We start from the raw sequence: 21,559 nt of genomic DNA, 5'->3' as shown, positions 1-21,559 counted from the left end.
CTCTCCGTGAGAGGTAGGTGGGGGAGAAGAGGTAGAGGGGGAGGAGACATCTCTTTATATACTCGCCACCTGGTGGTATCATGAGTGGCTCCGCCTAGAGCGCCCTCTAGTGGAAACAGTTATATATGCAGTTAGACAGTTACTTGCAATCCTACATAGAACCTCTAACTTTAACACCTATTATTATAATTTTTTATTCCAGTCGATCATAATGATCATGATCATATTACGGAGCGCTCACTGCATTCGAGAGAGAGAGGGAGAGAGAGGGAGAGAAAGAGAGGGAGATAGAGAGAGAGATAGAGAGGGAGAGAGAGACTCACATTTTCGTATATCCATCTATGGGAAAAAGTCATTTCCAGTGAGTGAAGGTTTGTTCAAATCATGAGGGAACAAAATACTTGAGGTAACTATTTTGAGGCCACAAAATATTTTTTCTATTTTGAAGCCACAAAATATAATTGTGAGGCCCAAAATTGATTAATTTGAGGTAACTAAATACATTTTGAGGTAACAAAATACTATTTTGAGGCCACGACATATTCTTTTCATTTTGTGTGGCAGCAATAAGCCTTTGTAGCAAGCAGATTAGCTGGGCTAGCTAACATTAGCTGAACTGACATTAGCTTGATAGCTAACTAGCGAATAGCATCAGCTAGCTAACATTAGCTAATGTTCTTTGACACTATTATTACACCAACACCATGGAACTAATGACCAATTTGACAACGTTCTCTGTCAGAATAGTCAGTAATTTTATATAGTGCTAGCTAACATTTCAACATACTTGTCTTGTTGCCCATCAGCACTGGCAAATTCACTATTAGTAAACTAGTTACAGTAGGTAGCTAGCTACATCTGCTTCCACGTCTTGTGTTGAATGTTGGACTGGGACTTGACATGACGTTACCAACGTCTTTGACATTTATTTAAATTTTTTATAGTTAACCAATGAGGTCAACAGGCTACTACCGGCAATTCATGTCTGTAATAATAATAATAATAATAATAATAATAATAATAATAAAACAAGAATAATAAAAAAAAAACTAATTTAATTACAAAAAAAGATTTTTTTAACCCTTTTCCCGCCAATAACGTCGTACGACGGGTTTCAAGTTCATGCGAATTCTGACAATAACGGTGTACGACGTGATTCTGATCATAATTTCATATTTTCGCCATGGTATTCATATTCCACTCACGGAGCCTTGTCAGATGCTGATGGACTCAGCACAACTCTGCAACGCTTCAATACTGCCACCTGGTGGCTGATCGGTGAGTTGCCAAACCGGAAATGCCCATTGCAGCTCGGTCCGTCCCCTAATTCTGTCCGGCCACTCGTTTTAGTGTCCCGTGACTCAATACACACACCGTGGATATGGATCTTTGCCATAACTCAATAATCTATGATTTGGGCGTGTATTAGTAATATACAAACCGGAAATGGATCGCCTAGATCCCCACCACATAACTGGGATCTGTTTGCTCCACTCTATGGCGCGACCCCGGTCAGTCGCCTTTGGTTTAGCTCCGCGACGATTGTGCACATTTTTAGCTATTATGTTTGTTTTTTCGACTTTTTTTATTAAAACATCACTGGCGGGTATGTCATACGACCGCCAGACACTTATGGACCTAAACTCCGGACTCAAAGAGGAGTTGGGAGACACTTTATGCCCAGAATGGCTAACAGAAATCAAGCGGGAGAACGACAACAAAGGAAACGGCAGAAAGAAGCATAGAGGTAGACGAGGCGGTATCAGACTTAGATTAAAAAGATCTGCTTACCGTCCAGCAATTCCATCCATCTTTCTGGCGAATGCACGTTCGTTGGAGAGAAGGATGGACGACTTGAGAGCGAGGGTCCGATTCCAACGGGAGATGAGAGACGTTAACATCATGTGTTTCACTGAGACATGGCTCAAGCCAGCGACGCCGGACAACAGCGTCTCTCCATCGGACAATTTCACCGTCCTGAGAGCAGATCGCACAGCAGCCTCTGGGAAGAGCATCGGAGGTGGGGTCTGCATCCTCACGAACAATCTCTGGGTTAATCCCAAGGAAGTACATGTCCTCTCAAGTTCATGCTCCCCAGATATGGAACATCTCCAAATCCTGTGCCGACCGTACCACCTACCCCGTGAGTTTACCGCGGTCATTATATCCGTCGTGTATATTCACCCACAGGCAAATACTGGCAAAGCGCTGGTGGAATTACACGACCACATCAACAAACAGCAGATCAAGCACCCGGAAGCCGCGACGATAGTGACTGGTGACTTCAATCAGGCAAACCTGAAAAAAGTGATGCCGACCTTTTTTCAGCACATCGCCTGCTCCACAAGAGGGGGGAACACACTCGACCACTGCTACACCCCGTTCAGAGCTGCCTACAAGGCTGTAGCGGCTCCGCCACTGATGGGCTCTGCAAGCGCGAGCGATCACGACTAAATTTTTTTAATCCCAGCATACAAACAAAGATCGCGTGACGTCGTCGTGTCACGTGAGACAAAAAAGTGGTCTGACGAATCAGAGACCGAGCTCCGTGACGCGTTTGCGGATACAGACTGGGACATGTTTAAAGGAAGCGCCAGTGACGTCAGCGAGTACGCTGATACCGTTGTTTGTTACATAGCAACAGTGGTAGACGGCATTGTCCTCACAAAGAAGGCGCGGGTTTTCCCAAACCAGAAACCTTGGGTGGACAGCACTATAAGAATAGCCCTAAACTCACGCACCACGGCTTATAACCTGGGCAGAGAGTCAGGAAATATGGAAGAGTACAAGGCTTCAGTCTACACTCTGCGCAAGGCTGTTAAACTTGTTAAGAGGACATATGCTGAGAAACTGGAGACACAAATGGCACAAAACGACACAAGAGGCTTGTGGAGGGGACTGAAGACAATAACTGACTACAAAGTCAGCGCCCCCTCAATGGGGAGCGACGACGCCTCTCTAGCGGACAAACTCAACTCCTTCTACGCTCGGTTCGGTGTAGACAGTGTCGCCGCTAGCCCTCTGGCTAGTGACGTCACTGGCGCACCGGCTGTTGTGGAGGGGGGGGGGCAACCGCGGGGGGGCGGGGGCGCTCTCTCGTTGTCGGAACACAGTGTGAGAAGAGCATTTATGCAGGTGAACACCAGGAAGGCTGCAGGCCCAGATGGTATAACAGGACGCATACTTAAGTCCTGTGCAAACCAGCTTGCCCCGGTGTTCACCGCCATATTTAATCAATCCCTGGCGGAGTCAGTAGTCCCTGCCTGCTTCAAGATGTCTACCATCATCCCTGTACCGAAGAAACCCTCCCCAACATGTCCAAATGATTACAGACCGGTGGCACTCACCTCTGTGGTCATGAAATGTTTCGAGAGGCTGGTCAAGGACCACATTTGTGCCTCTCTCCCCAGTGATATGGACCCTATGCAATTTGCATACAGGACAAACAGGTCCACTGATGACGCGGTCTCCCAGGTACTGCACAGCACTCTCTCCCACCTTGACCGTCAGAAGGGGGGCTATGTGAGACTGTTGTTCATTGACTACAGCTCAGCGTTCAACACCATAGTCCCCACCAGACTGGTGGACAAGCTGATCGAGCTAGGCCTGAGCTCCGCCCTGAGCGCCTGGGTACTGGACTTTCTGAGTGAAAGACCCCAGGCGGTCAGGGTGGGGGGTCAGACCTCCAACACCATCACCCTGAGCATCGGGTCCCCCCAGGGCTGTGTTCTAAGCCCCCTGCTGTACTCACTCTACACACACGACTGTGCGGCCAAGTTCAGCTCCAACTCCATTGTGAAGTTCGCCGACGACACGGTGGTGGTGGGGCTGATCTCGGACAACGACGAGAAGGCCTACCGAGAGGAGGTTGAGGTACTGGAACGTTGGTGCCAGGACAACAGCCTGCTCCTGAACATTGGTAAAACCAAGGAGCTGATCGTGGATTATAGGAGAGGACAGCAGGAGACACACACACCACTGACGATTAACGGGGCTACCGTGGACAGGGTGAGCAGCTTCAAGTACCTGGGGGTCCACATCTCAGAGGACCTGACATGGTCAACACACATAGACACAGTAGTAAAGAAAGCGAAGCAGCGCCTCTACCACCTGAGACAGTTAAGGAAGTTCAGAGTATCGGGGAAGATACTCCAGTCCTTCTACTCAGGAGCTGTAGAGAGCATCTTGACCGGAAACATCACTGCCTGGTATGGGAACAGCACGGCACAGGACAAGAAGGCCCTACAGAGAGTGGTGCGCTCAGCCGAGCGTACCACGGGTATTGCGCTACCTCCCCTGCAGGCTCTATACAACAAGAGGTGCAAATCCAGAGCCTGCAGGATAATGAAAGACCCCCACCACCCCAATAACAGCCTGTTCCAGCTGCTGAGGTCAGGCAGACGCCTGCGAACTCCAGCTACTAGGACGGAGAGGCTTAGGCTAAGCTTCTTCCCCCAGGCCATCAGAGCCTTGAACAATGAACATTGAGAGACACAGAAACTGAACTATCCACACACAAGCACATACACGACACGCACGCTGAGCACGCTCACACACAGCACGCTTAACACTCATGCCGCACACACGCACACTTATGGCCAGAGGAAAGGCCACTTAAAGTAGTATAACATCAGGAACAGTGTATTGCACTACTAAAGCTACCTAGCATGTCCTATATGCTCTGTAAATACTAATGTACAGATACCGAGATGGCACACCATGTACATGTTTATTGCACTGTTTATTGGATTCTATTAATATGTTGTACCACTGTATTTTATTGGATTCTATTATATGTTGTACCACTGTATTGCACATCGTCGCGGGCAAGACCAGCCGCATTTCATTGTATACCTGTATGCCGTGACAATTAAAACTCTTGACTTGACTTGACTCTCATCGCCCAACGGTACGAGGAGACTGCCGTGAGTTTCAGCGTTTTTGTTTATCATTTTCGATACAAACTGCTCTGATCAATATATCACCCATACTACATGAAGCATCTAACGACTATCACGGAATTATAAACGACCCCCCCCCCTCCGTTCACCCGCGCATGATCAGTCATAACCCTTAGGATCATGTACAGTTGAAATTTTTTATCTGGCGTCGATCGATATCAAACTGCATTTGATGATCTAATATATGCATTTGTGCCTATATCTCACGTTCTGGGAAATACTGCAGACCACAAAGACGACTTCAAACTTGAAATGGTAACAACAGATGAGGTACTCAAAAAACTGAGCGCCCTCCAACCTAACAAGGCCACTGGCCATGACAACATCCCCTCCAAATTCCTCAGAGACTCAGCAGCCGCCATCACCCCAGTCATCACACACATAATAAACCTCTCTATAAAACAGGGACACGTCCCCAAGGACTTCAAAATTGCGAGAGTGACCCCTCTGCACAAAAAGGGCAGCAAATTAGACCCAGGCAACTACCGCCCTGTTTCTATTCTTACCTCCATCTCGAAAGTCATGGAGAAAATAGTCTACGAACAGGTTGAAAAGTACCTGGCGGAAAAAAATCTAATCTACGAATTCCAATCTGGCTTCAGAACATCCCACTCCACTGACACATGCCTCCTCTATTTGAACGACAACATCAAACAAGAGGTGGACGCGGGCAAATACTGCGGCATGGTCATGCTGGACCCACAAAAGGCTTTCGACACTGTCAATCACTCCATTCTGATTGACAAGCTAAAAGCAATTGGTTTTGATAGTTTATCAGTGAGCTGGATGCAATCCTACCTGGAGGGGAGAGAACAGATGGTAGAGGTAAACGGTACTCTATCCCCGCCCCCTCACAGTGAGCTGTGGTGTTCCACAAGGAAGCATACTAGGACCGCTACTGTTCCTAATTTATGCAAATGACATGTCGTCAACCTGTGACTGCAACTTGTTCCTGTTTGCGGACGACTCAGCCCTGCTGGTCTCTGACAAGAACAAGTTGCAGGTTGAAAAAACCCTCAGCTCGGAACTAGGCAAAATCTGCATATGGCTCGCTGATAACAAACTATCATTACACATGGGCAAAACAGAGTCCATTCTTTTCGGTTCAAATAACAAACTCAGCAAGACCGACGGTTTCTCAGTTACAGTGGGTGACAATATTGTCACAAGGAAAGACGAAATTACCTACCTGGGTTCCATCCTAGAGGCAAATCTTTCCTGTGACAAAATGGCATCCAATGTAATAAAAAAAGTCAACCAACGAACTAGATTCTTGTACCGGATCTCCTCTCTGGTAAACAAGAATACCCTGAAGACTCTGGCAGGAGCACTCATTCAAGGGTACTACGACTATGCGTGCACCTCATGGTACCAAAGCACCTCAAAGGCGCTAAAAACAAGATTACAAACATCACAAAACAAACTGGTCAGACTACTACTTGACCTTACCCCCAGAACCCACCTCACCCCTGCCCACTTTGACAACCTAGGATGGCTTAGAGTAGACAACAGAGTACAGCAACTTGCAATGGGCCTGGTCTACAAGATACACTATACGACTACGGTACCCATGTACATGTCAAAATACTTCCCAAAGGTCAGTGAATACCACAACCACTACACCAGAGGAAGCTCAACAAATCATGTTAAACCCAGATTCGGCTCAAACAAGGGACTAAACACATTTCGCAATTATGCCACATCAATGTGGAATGCCCTACCCAAAGCTGTAAAAGAATGTGAATCCCTACCCACATTCAAAACCGCTCTTAAAGAGCACCTACGGGAGGCTACAATTCGAAACTGGCCACCGTAAATGCCCAAACCCCCCACCACCTCCCAATAGACAGTCTCCTCCCCACCGCATGTATTCCCTCCCCGCCGTATGTATATTTCTCTCCCACCCACCCACCCACCCTCTCCAAATGTACAGTCTCCACCCCACCGTATGTATATTTCTCTCCCACCCACCCACCCCCTCCTAATGTACAGTCCCCTCCATCATATGTATATACTCTGTCAGGATCTAGGGGTAACAGTACTGTATATTTGAATACCGTTTATGTCACAAATGTATCAGTACTAAATACCTATATGTCCCTATGCCATAAATGTCATGTATGTTGTGTACAGTATGTCATAAATGTCTATATGAATTGAAAATGGGGGACCCTGATGTAAACAAGACAAACGTCTTTCTCAGGTCTGCATCCCCTTAATAATTGTGTGTATTGAGCCGTACTGTATTGTACCCATTCTGCAATCTGTTAAATAAAGTTTTCATTCATTTATTCATTCATTCACCAGAGTTGGCAAGTCTGTTTATTTTCCTCAACTTTTTTGGCTTGTTTTTGTAGGTCAGCTGGCTCATTTCTCTCACTATACTTGGCAACACACTGACTGACTTGCGGACAGCTGAGCTCTCACATTCCCAGTCACACAGCGGAGAGACAGGACAGCACACCATCGCCCTGTCTTTCATACTGATTCCCCGACCTTAAAAAACGGGACAAAGTGCGTCCTGTATCAGTTCAATACGGAACGTGTCTTTTCGTTTCCAATTACGGGACGATTCCGTATTTTACAGGACGGGTGGCAACCTTAGCCTGCGCCGTGGGCTGGACTGGTAATCTGGACATTTTCCCGGTGGGCCGACGCGCCCTTTGGGCCGATTTATATAAAAAAAGAAAGTTTGGTCAACGACCAGCTAACCTCGTTCCCAGTTTTATCTCCTCCGTGAGATAAAGCCTGGTAAAGCACTACGGCCGAAAGTGTGAATGTGGTAGAATTTCCGGTGTATGTACTTCCCCTGGAAGCTGCCTCCGAACGGACCAAACTTCTCCCGAATCCTGTCGGCAAACAAGCTAGAACGTCCCGGTCATGTAGTAAATTCTTCAGGCAAAGCAGTGGCTTAAACGAGGAAATATTGTGCACTTCACACGTTTCTATAATTGTTTTGTCGAAACCGGAAAGCCTGTAGCCGGTACTTTAGGAGGCATAGCTTTACCAGCCTAACGACCGGCCCACCAGTGGCGGCTGGTGAATTTTTCTCCAGGGGGGTCGATACCAAAAATTAACATGTAACAAGGTATCACAATGTCACACAAACACGCACGTGCGCACGCATCGCGAAACTACACACTGAGTAGCCTACTGTGTGCGTCAGAGCGTCTGTGAAACCACAAGCGTACAAATATTTAAGTAGGTACAGTTACAGTACAACTATCACCATTGCCATCAATCAATATGATCACAGTCCAACCATGCAGCCAGGTTTCCAAACACGCACATCCCGATTTCCCGATCTCCCGATCTCCCGATCTCTCTCTCTCTCTCTCTCTCTCTCTCTCTCTCTCTCTCTCTCTCTCTCTCTCTCTCTCTCTCTCTCTCTCTCTCTCTCTCTCTCTCTCGCACACAGCATTAACCTCACGTGGAATCCCAAGCAGATCAGACATATACTGTATATGAATAACGTCAGTATGAGACTATGAGTACAGCATAGTTTGCATATTGTTAAAAGAGCCAAGGCTGGCAGGCGGTTAGGTGGTCGAGCGGAGATTGCGTTCGTCACCAGCCCCGGAGCTGTGAGCTTGGTTCGCCTGTTCGAATCCAGCTCACAGCTCCGGGGTTGTCACCAGCTTGGCTGGCCGTCTGCACTGATACAATTGGCTGTATCAGAGGGTGGGAGAAGCTGGCGGGGTGGGTCCGGGTCGTTGTAAACAGCGACTCCTACAGTTCGGTCGGGGCGCCTGCTAAGGATTGGACGTGAGGGGGATAGTGTGGTCCTCCCACACGCTACGCCCTCTCAATGAGAATCCGCGCTGCCAGGTGAAAAGAAGCGGTGATTGGCTGGACGTGTGTCGGAGGAAGCACGTGGTAGCCTCCACTCTCCCAAATGATCTGACTGTGGGGGGTAAAGCGCAGCGACCAGGAAGGGACTGGGAATTGGCATACGACTAACATTGGGATGGGAGAAAATCGGAGGAAAATGGAGGGGGAAAAAGACCAATAAAAAAAAAAAAAAAAAAAAAAAGAGCCAAGGCTGGCTTGCATAAATTAAACATAAAGACTTACCATCAGAAGAGTTGACATTCAGCTGTCCACAAAAAAATATATAGCTTGTTGTTGTTGTTGTTGTTGTTGTTGTTGTTGTTGTTGTTATCGAACCAGCTAAGACAGAGTATAGCCTAACCCTTTGAGAAGCTTTGTGGTCCAGGCTTGAACTTTCCATAAAAGTGTCCATATAAATCTATTTAGTTAGATCAAACACTGTCTGAATGTACAGTATCTTGTGATTATTATCAATTTCTGACAACTCCTAGCCAAGCGTATTTCCCTACTAGACTCGAGGTGAGTAGGGACGTGAAGTCACGTGCCACTCGCCAGCCAATAGAGTGACTACTTCGGGCACTAGACCAAACGCCCTCGGATATCGTATTTGATTGTGTTATGTTGTACGTACGTATTTATTTACGTACGTATGTATTTGCCCTGTGAGTTGCGCACTGACCGTGGAGCTGAGATCGAGTGCCCATGAAAAGGGGTTGGAGGGGGCTAGGCCGCTAGGGGCCAGGGGGCGTGAATACTTTCCCCAAAGCAGTTGTATCAGGCCGCGTAAACCGAACGCGGAAGGACAACTGCCTTGGGGAAAGTATTCACGCGGCCGGGGGATGAATAGGACACGCAAATAATTCTTTCTTCTTCTTCTTTTAACCAGGGGGGGGGGGGGGGGGGGGCGGCGCTCTAGCGCCCTCTATGGACCAGCCGCCACTGCGGCCCACTACTAGGCTGGGACGCGTGAATACTTTCCCTAAGGGGGTTGTCAGTTTGCGCGATCTGATTGGCCACTGACGTTTCTGGACATGTGCGGCCAATCGTGTGACGGCAAGTTCTTTCGCCGGTTAAGCTTAGGCACTCTTTCGAAGTTGGTTAAGGTTAGAGTTTGTCTTTAGAGCAGGGCGATAGAACACCAGCCCTGATTCCAAACTCTAACCTTAACCAACTTCGAAAGAGTCGCCTAAGCTTAACCAGTGATAAACTAGGCGTTAGGTAGTTTGCAGGCTGTTAGACCCGGAAATTGGCGCAGAACTTGCCGTCACACGATTGGCGCACATGTCACATGATCAGAAACGCCAGTGGCCAATCAGATTGCGCAAACCGAACGCGGAAGGACAACCACCTTAGGGAAAGTATTCACGCGGCTGGGACAGCGGCCCATTGGTACTGACTGACACTGGGCTGGCCCAATAATCACATCTCTTACTAAGCCCCCCCCCCCCCCCCCACTAGGCTGGAACAGCAGCTCATTATGCTGGCCCGCCGCCCAATCACATCTCTTACTAAGCCCCCCCCCCCCCCTCCTCTCTCACATTTCAACTTCGTCACCCACAGTAGTGCAGCAACAGCCTCAGGTGAGCTGGACAGAGCCGAGGGACAGGGAGCAGGAGGAGCCTGAGGTAGTGTGTGTGTGCCATGCCATGGTGATGATGTCGATAATAATATGAATGATAACGTTATTTGGTCAGCATCGCGTTGGCTAAACTAAGCCCACGTTACTGTGAGTGACCTAGGTATAATTAGGTATAAAATAAGCCGGTCAGCACTACTAACGACACGAGACGCTGCCCCCTAGTGGCCGGCGGTAAACTCTTCAATATCGTATCATCATAATATTATTTAAAAAATCATTAGGATAAGGGTTCCCTTGATAAAGATGCACGAAAAGGCTGTATAATATACAACACATGTAGCTCAACTGCAAAAACTGCTTTTTTGATTTGATTTGATTTTTATTTGGAAATTATTCCAAATGTATTTATATTTATTATATTCATGACCAATTTGTATTCCTGAGGATATCACCTATAAAAGCAAACACTTATTTCCAAGGTGGTCCTCGATGGAAGACATAAAAACATAAAAACACAGCACATATAGCCTACTCAACTGCTAATTTTTGCTCAACTGCAAAAATGTATGCCTACTTTAATTATGTATTAACTATTAGGATATATATGGTATGGATTACTTACTGTTATAACTTATTACTATCTGTGCTAGCTCTAGTCTCCACCTACACAAATAGTTATTGTGCTGTCCATTGAGCATGCACCTTCACGTGGTAGGCACATTAACTGTACAAACACACCATTGATTTAATTTCCATATAAATCACAATCAAGCCCATGTCCATCCCATTGCCGTTGTGTCCTTGGGCAAGACACTTAACCTACTTGCCTCGTATGAATGTGTATGCATGTGAATTAATGTTGGTGGTGGTCGGAGGGGCCGTAGGCAGGCCCGGACTGGCCATCGGGAGCACCGGGAGTTTTCCCGGTGGCCTGGCCTGCACAGATTAAAAAAAAATAATTATATATAGGTCCATAACAGTACATTGTACTAAGCAATTGTTGGCTCATTAGTTTGTGATTCACATGCACTAAAATTCACCAGAATGCAGGAAATTAAGTCTTTGTAACAAAAAATGTCCTGGTGGGGGATCCCCAGACCCCCCGCTTAAAAAGTGGCCTGATTGGTGCTATATTTCGCGCTATATCTCCCGGTATGAATTATTTCCCCAGTCCGGCCCTGGCCGTAGGCGTTGATTATTCGCCACGCTTCCGTGAGTCTGCCTCAGGGCAGCTCTGGTTGCAATTGTAGCTTACCACCACCCAGTGGTGCAGTCGTAATATGGGAACTGGTAACACGCCACGCCACGTGCACGCGCATGCGCGCGCGGGTACGTGCATGCGCACAGAACATTTTTTTATTTTTATTTTTTTGAAATAGAGAAGCTGAAAAAGGTAGCAGGATGTAGCCTTCAATATATAAAGAAATTATATTGTCAACAGATATGGTTGAAAAACAAACAATGTTTTAAATGTAATAGTAGTTACAATTTCTTTAATTGAATCAACTTAAACTAGAAAAGTAAATACAAACTAAATTAGCAATGTAAGTTACATTGTTAATTTAGTTTGTATTTACTTTTAGTTTAAGTTAATTCAATTAAAGAAATTGTTTTACACACAAACACAAAAGCAAACTTAAAATAATCAGACAACTTGTGTTTACTTGAAGTTTGTGTGTGCATGACTCCTAGTGCACAGCAAGGGAGGTTTGGTGATGAACCTTGTGGTGCGCTCACACCCACTCGCGCGCGCAGTTATACACACACACACACACACACACACACACACACACACACAAGCGCATATACGCAAGTGCAATCTTTCTATCATACGCGCTCTTTTTGAATGTGCGCGCGCGAGAGCAATTGGAAAGCTGGCGTGCAGCACGGCAAACACTTGATTCAATCATAAGCAGGTAGACCCCCATCACGAATTCCGAGCCACATTAGTATTCACCTCCACTGCCGTCACACAGAATGAAGGGGGAGATGCATTCAGATAGCCAACACCCAGACACCTAGTCTACCTGCGCTTTTTCTTATGTAAAACGGTGGTCGCCGGCCGGGTACTTATTCACAACGAATGGATACAGCGCATTTTTGTGTGCGCGTACACGCGAGTACACATCCGTGCGCGATCGCGCGTACTTAGTTCTGCCTCAGTGATCTAATAACACGGCGTGTAACCGCGTGTGTGCACGACTGCACCCCTGCCACCACCGGTATGATTGTGTATGAACTAATAATGGACTCTGTGAAGCGCTCTGAGTAAAGAGTGAGCGCTATATAAATCCAATCCATTATTATTATTATTATTATTATTATTATTATTATTATTATTATTATTATTATTATTATTATTATTATTATTATTATTATTATTATTATTATTATTATTATTATTATTATTATTATTATTATTATTATTATTATTATTATTATTATTATTATTATTATTATTATTATTATTATTATTATTATTATTATCTAACTATTACTCCTCTCTGAACATGAATATAAAACAAAAAGGTGATCCATTAACTGTGTAAACCTTATGCAATATTCATCATTGATATTTGGATACTTGAAATCTGTATGAACTGAGTAGTTAGTATCAAATGAAATAAGATGGAACAGCTCCATGCATTAATTGAATAAACAACTATTTTCTCATTACCAGTATGGTATTGTTTAAATTGTACAGCTTTTTGCACATCTTTGTCAGGGAATTCCAACAATTCTGGACCTGAATGTACCAGTTCATTTTTGGTGCACTCTTTAGGCCACTAACCTGTAAGTGCCCCCACGTCCTGTAAAATTACTTTGTGAGTGACTGACCTTAAGTTGATATCTAGATAATGGATTTCTTAGTTGCGTAAGAAAATTTGTATAACATTTTTTTTACCTCCCTAATTTCTAAACCCTGGCTACGGCCCTGCGCTCCGTCACAATATACATATATATATATAAAATTATGTATGAAGTTCTTGCTTTTGCTTTAGGTTGATAATCTGGGGTGAGGGCAGGGGTGCAGTGCTGGGCATACGCGGTCAAACGACGTTTGGGATTCGTCACTGAGGCCGAAGTGCGCGCATCCTATTATTATGCAAAGTCTAGGTGATAAGACAAAAATGACTCGTCGGCCCGTATACCCCGGCCGCCGGCACTTATCACCTAGACTTTGCATAATAATAGGATACCGACAACCAAATACAAGCCCTGTAGGTGTGGTGGGGGGTTGCTTGATCTCCCGACTGGAAGGATATCATCTGTTCTGTGCGCAACCGAGGGAACATGTATGCGCGTGCACGTGTGCGCGGGCGTTTGGCCTTCGCCCATATTACGACTGCACCCCTGGGTGAGGGGTTTATAGGCAGATCAACAAAAGGAATACAGATTGTTAATCTGGGGGGAGAGGTATATAGGCAGATCAACAAAACGAATACAGATTGTTAATCTGGGGGGAGGGGTTTATATAGACTAATCAACAAAAGGAATACAAGATTTTGCATAGGGTCCCAACAATCTAGAACCGGCCCTGCCTATTCTCCCAAGGCCATTGAAGAGACCGTTTTTAGTTTTTCCAGTGCTTATTTACTTGTCCTGTATGGTGATGTGGTCGAAAATATGATCATGTTCATACCTCTGTTTAAATACATATTCTCTGTACAGCCTTGACTAGTTAATATAGTTAATAGCATCTGCCTAAAACAAATCACTGTTTCTTTGTGCCTTGTCATTAGTAGAAAATAAATCATAATTTTCCGCCAAAACATAATAACTAGGGATGCTCGATATTGGCTTTTTTACCGATACCGATATACCGATATTGTCCAACTCTTAATTTCAGATTCAGATTCAGATTCAGATTCCGATTCCTTTATTAAGCCATTTGTGTAAAAACACATTGGTAATTGTTGCAGCATTACAGTGTATGCATTTTTTCCTTTCTTTTTTCACAGTTACGACAAACACCAACACAGACACAGGACAAAAAACAGTGCAGTGGAGGATTAATCATTTAAATACATATATATATATAAAGTATTTCCGATACCGATATCAACCGATATCAACCGATACCGATATATGCAGGGTTTCCCCCCCAGAAAACTGAATAATTTCAGGTAATTAACATTACTTATTACATGGCGTTTTCACATTCGCCGAAATGCTTGCTTGTGATTGGTCAATAGCGCGCGTCAGAGGTCAGTTATCAGACAATAATGACCGCTGTGGGACAATAATGACCGCTGTGCGCAGCTGTTCGCAATCAAGCCCACTGACACACACTGTTTCAGTGCAATTAGACACGTAGCTGCCGGCGATGACAGGGGGCGGAGCGACGAGCGGAGCCAGAACGCAGCCAGAACCAGTGTTGCGAGTCGATGTAAAATGAATTCGGTATATTGTTAGTAAGTTAGCCATGTAATAAGCGAAATAATGTATAGCTATACTCGATCATTGTCGCAAAATAATTGACCTTCACTGACGTTTAAAACACCTCGCCGAGGCGGCTCGGTATTTTAAACTCTGTGTCGGTCAATTATTTTGCGACAATGACCTCGTAGCTATACATTATCCCTTACATATCTCTTGTTGTGGAATTAACACAACATTATGCATACTTTTGACAATAAATAAAATTAGAATTTGTTCTTACTTGCTTGCCTGGGTACATTTTTTTAATTGTTTTTTTCTTTTTTTGAAAACCGATACCGATATTTTCTGATATCACATTTTAATGCCGATATCGGCCGATAATATCGGTAGGCTGATAATATCGGACATCCCTAATAATAATATATGCATCTGATCATGAAGCGTACCACTTGTAAAGGTTATGAACAACACGGAAATCCTTATCTCTTGACATGTGTTCACAGGCAAGACAGACAGGCTGAATAAATTCTTTGTTAGTAGACAAGAGATGGGGAGTGGCTTTGTAGAACTTCCTCCAGCGAAAGTAACGTAGGTACTCCTCATCGTTCTTATCCAAGTTGAGCAGGAAGTCTGCCAGAGCCTTTGGATGAGGGAAGTCATTTACATGGAGAAAGGAGTCAGCAGGGATGAACTGTTCGTAGTTGTCTCTTTTTGGGCCCAAAACTACCGGCACAGTTCCTGCACAGAGCGGCCCATTCACCTTCTCTGTGATGTAGTCTCTATGGATTGCGTTCTCAAATGAGAGGTAAAACTTACAGCTTGCGATGGTTGGGTAGTATTCATCAAAGCTCAAACGTCTCCCTGTGAAGGCCAGGCCGTAGACATGCACCTTGATGTGTTTCACTAGTTCTTGGTAATACCTTGACCTCATACCTGTCCCAGTGCGTGGGTTTTTGTTGCTCACAATCCAACAGACCAACTTGTCCTTCTTGGGCAGAACAAAATCGTCCCCCTCGTCTGGTTTCTTGATCACCAGTTCGTTCCGCACAGTGATGTCAGCGTCTCTTCGATAGCTCAGCGTGAGGTTGAACAGGTTTTCTAAGTATGGTATCCTCGGTGTTCTGGTTGGAGATTCCACGTGAAACCAAATCCATTTCTGGAAAGGCGGACGTGGACCTTTGGGCATGTCCTCTATGTCCCGGAGAATGTTTTTCTGATAGAAAATGACGGCATCTGCTTTAGGGTACAGCGATCTGTCGACCGTCAGAATGCAGCTATCGATGTTGTAGTATCTGACGCAGTCCTTTAAGTCCCACATCTCGCCCAGAGGCCAGAACCACAGAAGTACGATGGGCTTCTCAGGGGGATCTGGTAAGGCATCATCCTCTTCATCATCCTCACTATCATCTGTGTGGATGATATCTTCACCAGGTGCTGGGGGTGGGCAATTTGCAGATGGTGGCTCAACGTAAAGGAAAAATACTGCAATGGAGCACACAATCCCAAGAGCAGCAAGAAGCAGTTTTTTTTTGGAAATGGCTGTTATGGACATCTGTGGAGGTAGAGAATGAATGAATGAATGAATGAATGAATGAATGAATGATGGCATAAATAACTGTTCACCACCCAATCTCCAAACTACCCTGTTTAGCAAATATCCTGGAATCTTTTGTAAACAACAAACTCAAGTATTTTCTTTCAAGACCCTCAATAGTCTGCACCAATCTTGATTTAGAGCTAATCACAGCACTATTTCAGCTGTTACATTAGTTAAGAATTATATACTGTAAGGGCGGTCGTGTGGCATAGCGGAGATTGCGCTCGTCACCAATGCAAGAGGCTGCGGTCTCGACTCCAGGAGTCAGCATTGCCTGCAGCTTGAGCCGATCGTCATACTAACTCGTTTGGCTAAGTTAGCGGGAGGGAAGTCGTGGGGGGTAATCTGGCGTTGTGGACAGCGACGCCTACAGGTCAGGTATGGGCGCCTGCTCAGCGAAAGGCAGGAAGTGGTGAAGGCAGCGTGACCTCCCACGCGTTACACTTCACCAATGAGAGTCCTCGCTGCCAGGTGAAAAGAGAGCCACTGGCTGTCTCCACATGTGTCGGAGGAAGCATGTGGTAGACTTCAGGGTTCCCTTGTACCGACCAGTAGGGGGCACATGCGCACAACGGCCAGGTAGGGGAGGGGGGGAATTGGCATAACGACTAAATTGGGATGGGGAGGAAAGCATAGAAAATCAGGCGGAGAAAAAGAGGATACAAAAAAAAGAATTATATACTTAGTGCATTCGATAGAAAGAAACACTGTGCCTTTTGTGTGCCTCTGTCAAAGAAATACAGTTGATCACCATTTGCTTTGCCAAACATTGTGTAATATTGGTTCTGATAGAAAGACAATTGTGATTTGTTTCAGAATTATTTGTTTGAGAGATGTTTGTGAAGGCAGGAAGTGCACAATGTGAGTCTTCGCCAGAAATAAAAGGGTTTTGGGTCTTGTCCTTTTTACTATTCATATTAATGATATTGTCTCTTCTTTGAATGGTTGTCAGGCCCATATTTATGCTGATGACACTATTGTGTAAGCATAAAGGGTTGTATCCAATGAGTGAGGCTTTCCAATGGTGCCCCACGTGGGGATAAGCGAATCAGGGATCTAGGTGAAAAGTCACAAGCGAAAACAGGAAGAGAATTTTCCGCTGAATGCATTGGAGTCTATGAGAAAATGGAAACCTGCAGACCTTTTTTCTCACATTTGACCAAAATGCTCTATATCACTGAATGAAATTTGGATTATTATTATTATTATTATTATTATTATTATTATTATTATTATTATTATTATTATTATTATTATTATTATTATTATTATTATTATTATTATTATTATTATTATTATTATTATTATTATTATTATTATTATTATTATTATTATTATTATTATTATTATTATTATTATTATTATTATTATTATTATTATTATTACACAAGAATTGTGTACTGCCAAGCCCTGCTGATTGGGGCTGTGGGTGAAAGAATAAATGGGGTGGCAGCCGCTGTGGACCACCCTTCCAGAAGCATCACAGAGCTGCTATGAACTGATCCATTGTGGTTGCAAGAAAGGGTGTACAACATGCTGCAAGTGCAAAACGGCTGCCCTCAAGTGTACTGCCCTTTGCTCTCATGCTCAGGAGACTGTTAGGCCTCACTAATAATGTCATTGTAGGGCAGGTACTACTTACTACAACTAGGGTAGGTTAAGAGATAGGTCAACTGTTCAATAAAATTGTACACGCATATTGTTGAAAGTCCTTTTTTGAGTCTTTGTGTTTGTGTGAGGTGTGTTTGTATGACATGAAACCCAATTGCCATATCCTATACAGCTGATTTAATCTATTAAAGCACTTTTGTGATGACCAGTGGGTTCCACAACTCTTCTTTTTGATATAATACCTTTGTGCCTGGAAAAAAGTTTAAAATAACATGTTTTTGAGAGCCCAAAATGTGTACAGCCTCTGACAAGTTCCAGAGGTAAATTCAGAAGTGTTTCCACGTCTGAAAACAAACGTCATGGAATATAGAAACACTGTAGAAAGTTTCATGCTTCTTTCATAAAATGCACAATACCTTCCATATATGAGCTTATCTGCCCCACTCATTTGACCCATCCTAACTATTTAGTGGGCAGCCAAACACAGGGCACAATAAGGGGGGGGGGTTGGTTGGTTGTATGGCAAAACATTTCTGTATTTTCCTGTGCTTTTTACCTCTTGGTAAAAAGGCACTTTACCTCTTAATCAGCCTCTCTCTCTCTCTCTCTCTCTCTCTCTCTCTCTCTCTCTCTCTCTCTCTCTCTCTCTCTCTCTCTCTCTCTCTCTCTCTCTCTCTCTCTCTCTCACTCACTCTCTCTCTCTCTCTCTCTCTCTCACCCTCCTTTGCAACTTTGCATAAATTCGTTTGCTACATTTACATAAAAAGACTATATCTATAATGCAACATAGATAGACCATAGATAATAAAATCACAGAGGAAGGGAACCTGCCAACATGGTAGTAGCTGTATTTTCAAACACAACACATAGGAAGCAGCATGAGTTCAGATGAGACTGTGCTGACGTCACATATAGTAGCATGACTACAGATGAGACTGTGCTGACGTCACATAGTAGCATGAGTACAGATGAGACTGTGCTGATGTCACATAGTAGCATGAGTACAGATGAGACTGCTGACGTCACATAGTAGCATGAGTACAGATGAGACTGTGCTGACGTCACATAGCATCATCTGCTCCATCAAAGCTCAGACTGACCAGTAGGAACCTACTTTACAAACCGCTCAGCCTCCTTGAAAGATCCATCATCACCACTAATGGAAGATAATTATAACCTGTAACCACACCTATACACATATATACCTAGAGAGAGAGGATGTAGTAAGTGTAGGATTTTCATGCTTACCTTAACGTCTGTCTGCAAGACTCAAAATAAATCCTCAAGTCTCTTCAAGTTAACTTCCTCCCTCGACTGCAATAATCAGATTACACCATAATACACGGACATACCGTAAACACCAATACTCCTCACTGATACAGATTCAGCGCACACACCAGAGAAGTGTTTCTATGAAGTGACAGGGACTCATACTAACCACATCAACTCCTCCTCCAATATCCTCCTGCTGAAACGTTGGGAAGAAACCAATACCACAGGGAATGTGCCCCACCCGACATTAGAAGCACATGGCTCAGTTTTGATGAATAGAACTCGTCGACCGCTGGGTGAGACCGACTGACCAAAGCAGGCGTCTCACCTGGTCTGTCTCTCCCGACTAGATAAACCTGTTTCAGTTGCTTACCTGTGACTGACTCGTCCTCTCTTTAGGATTGATGCCAAACAATAATGGCACCATGAGTTCAAGAGAGTCTAGATGTGTGTTACAACCAAGCCTGGACGTTTTCCCTAAGGCCTCCACAGTCAAGTAGAGATGGCTCGTTTTCCCCTAGGCCTTGGTTGCAACATGGTGGACACAAGGAGTTAGACACATTTTGCAAAAATAACAGTATTTATTTGACTACTATTATAATACAAAAGTGGAGAGCTGGGTGCACCAGCCTCCTTGTTTCAGGATCAAAAACAGTATGGACAAAAAGCCACAATGGTTGGGGGGCGGTCGGGTGGCGTAGCGGAGATTGCGCTCGTCACCAATGCAAGAGGTTGCGGTCTCGACTCCCGGAGTCAGCATTGCTCTCTCTCTCTCTCTCTCTCTCTCTCTCTCTCTCTCTCTCTCTCTCTCTCTCTCTCTCTCTCTCTCTCTCTCTTAGTGGGGCAGATAAGCTCATAATAATAATAATAATTAATAATAGTCTCCACACTTTCAGTTCCGTTGTCAGCTATCAAATGGATATCCCATTTATTTAGAAAAGCAATTTACATGGAAGATGGGACCAAAGCGGTGAGAAAACTGTGTGCCTTTCCCCGTTCTAGACCCACCCAGGTGATTACCATCACTAATTTATGCCCTCAGCTGCGCAGTGCCTGATCCGCCTAGACAGTGCCATTCAGGCAAGTCAGGTGAACCACCCACAATACAACTGAGCCAATCCATTTCCCCCAGAATAGGCCAACACTGGGCAAGCATTCCCCTTTTGGCTACACAGATAAATCATAACATTCACATAAATCATATCCTTCTATTTGATATAATAATAATAATAATAATAATAATAATAATAATAATAATAATAATAATAATAATAATAATAATAATAATAATAATAATAATAATAATAATAATAATAATAATAATAATAATAATAATAATAATAATAATAATAATAATAATAATAATAATAATAATAATAATAATATTAATAATAATATAATAATAATAATAATGATAATAATAATAATAATATTAATAATAATAATAATAATAATAATAATAATAATAATAATAATAATAATAATAATAATAATAATAATAATAATAATAATAATAATAATAATAATAATAATAATAATAATAATAATAATAATAATAATAATAATAATAATACATAACTAAAACACTCATATGGCTCTTACAACACTACAAGACGGTAGTAGTGAGGAGGTGCAGTTACCTGCTCTCACCACTTGGGGTTTTCTGTCAGGAAGTCCAAGACCCACTGGCAGAGGTTGTAGTTCAAGACCTCTGAGCTTGACGACGACTATGGTATTGAATGCTCAGCTGTAGTCAATAAATAGCATTCTCACAGACGTAGTTCCCCTGCCTCTTGTCCAGGTGTGATGCTGCCGTGTGCAGCACATGGGCTATGGCGTCCTCTGTGGACCTGTTGGGGCGATATGCAAATAGCAGGGGGTCCAGGGTGTTGGGGAGGGAGGAACAGATAGCCCTTCACTACCTTCTCAAAGCACTTCATGGCTATGGCGGTGAGAGCTACAGGGGGCGATAGTCATTGAGGCAAGCGGGCATGGATTTTTTGGGTACAAGGATAATAGTGGACTTTTACAAACAGGTGGGGATGACAGACTGTTCTAAGAACAGGTTGAATATGTCAGTGAATACCGGGGCCAGTTGGTCGGTACAGACTTTTAGGACACATCCAGGGATGCCGTCCGGTCCTGCTGCCTTCCTGGTATTCACTTTCGTGTGTGTGTATGTGTGTCTGCCAAATTCATTTGCATTGGCTCCTTGGAGGGGGTGCTGACCAGTTTAACCTGTTCAGTGGTTTGTTCTGTGAGACCGCTAGGGGCTGTTTGTTCTCAATAAACAAATTGGTCTGTGCTCTTTTGTTCTTACTCATA

General features: G+C 44.1%; 1 protein-coding gene across 2 annotated transcripts; it reads right to left on the bottom strand.

Annotated features, from left to right (window-relative positions):
• Positions 1–13,937: 13,937 nt before the first annotated feature.
• Positions 13,938–19,521, bottom strand: LOC311239024 (4-galactosyl-N-acetylglucosaminide 3-alpha-L-fucosyltransferase 9-like). 2 transcript variants are annotated; one of them, XM_084327245.1, is made up of 2 exons: positions 19,401–19,521; positions 13,938–16,306 (listed from the first exon to the last, which is right to left on the bottom strand). In XM_084327245.1, the coding sequence occupies exon 2, from the start codon at positions 16,304–16,306 to the stop codon at positions 15,188–15,190; it is 1,119 nt and encodes a 372-aa protein (XP_084183371.1). In that variant the 5' UTR covers positions 19,401–19,521; the 3' UTR covers positions 13,938–15,187. The 2 variants fall into 2 exon arrangements, with proteins under 2 accessions (XP_084183371.1, XP_084183370.1); XM_084327244.1 differs by lacking the exon at positions 19,401–19,521 and adding an exon at positions 19,211–19,351.
• Positions 19,522–21,559: the final 2,038 nt, after the last annotated feature.

This window comes from Notolepis coatsorum (assembly GCF_963971535.1).
Source record: "Notolepis coatsorum genome assembly, chromosome: 13".
NCBI classification, from domain to species: domain Eukaryota; kingdom Metazoa; phylum Chordata; class Actinopteri; order Aulopiformes; family Paralepididae; genus Notolepis; species Notolepis coatsorum.
This window is presented reverse-complemented; position numbering and strand designations above follow the sequence as displayed.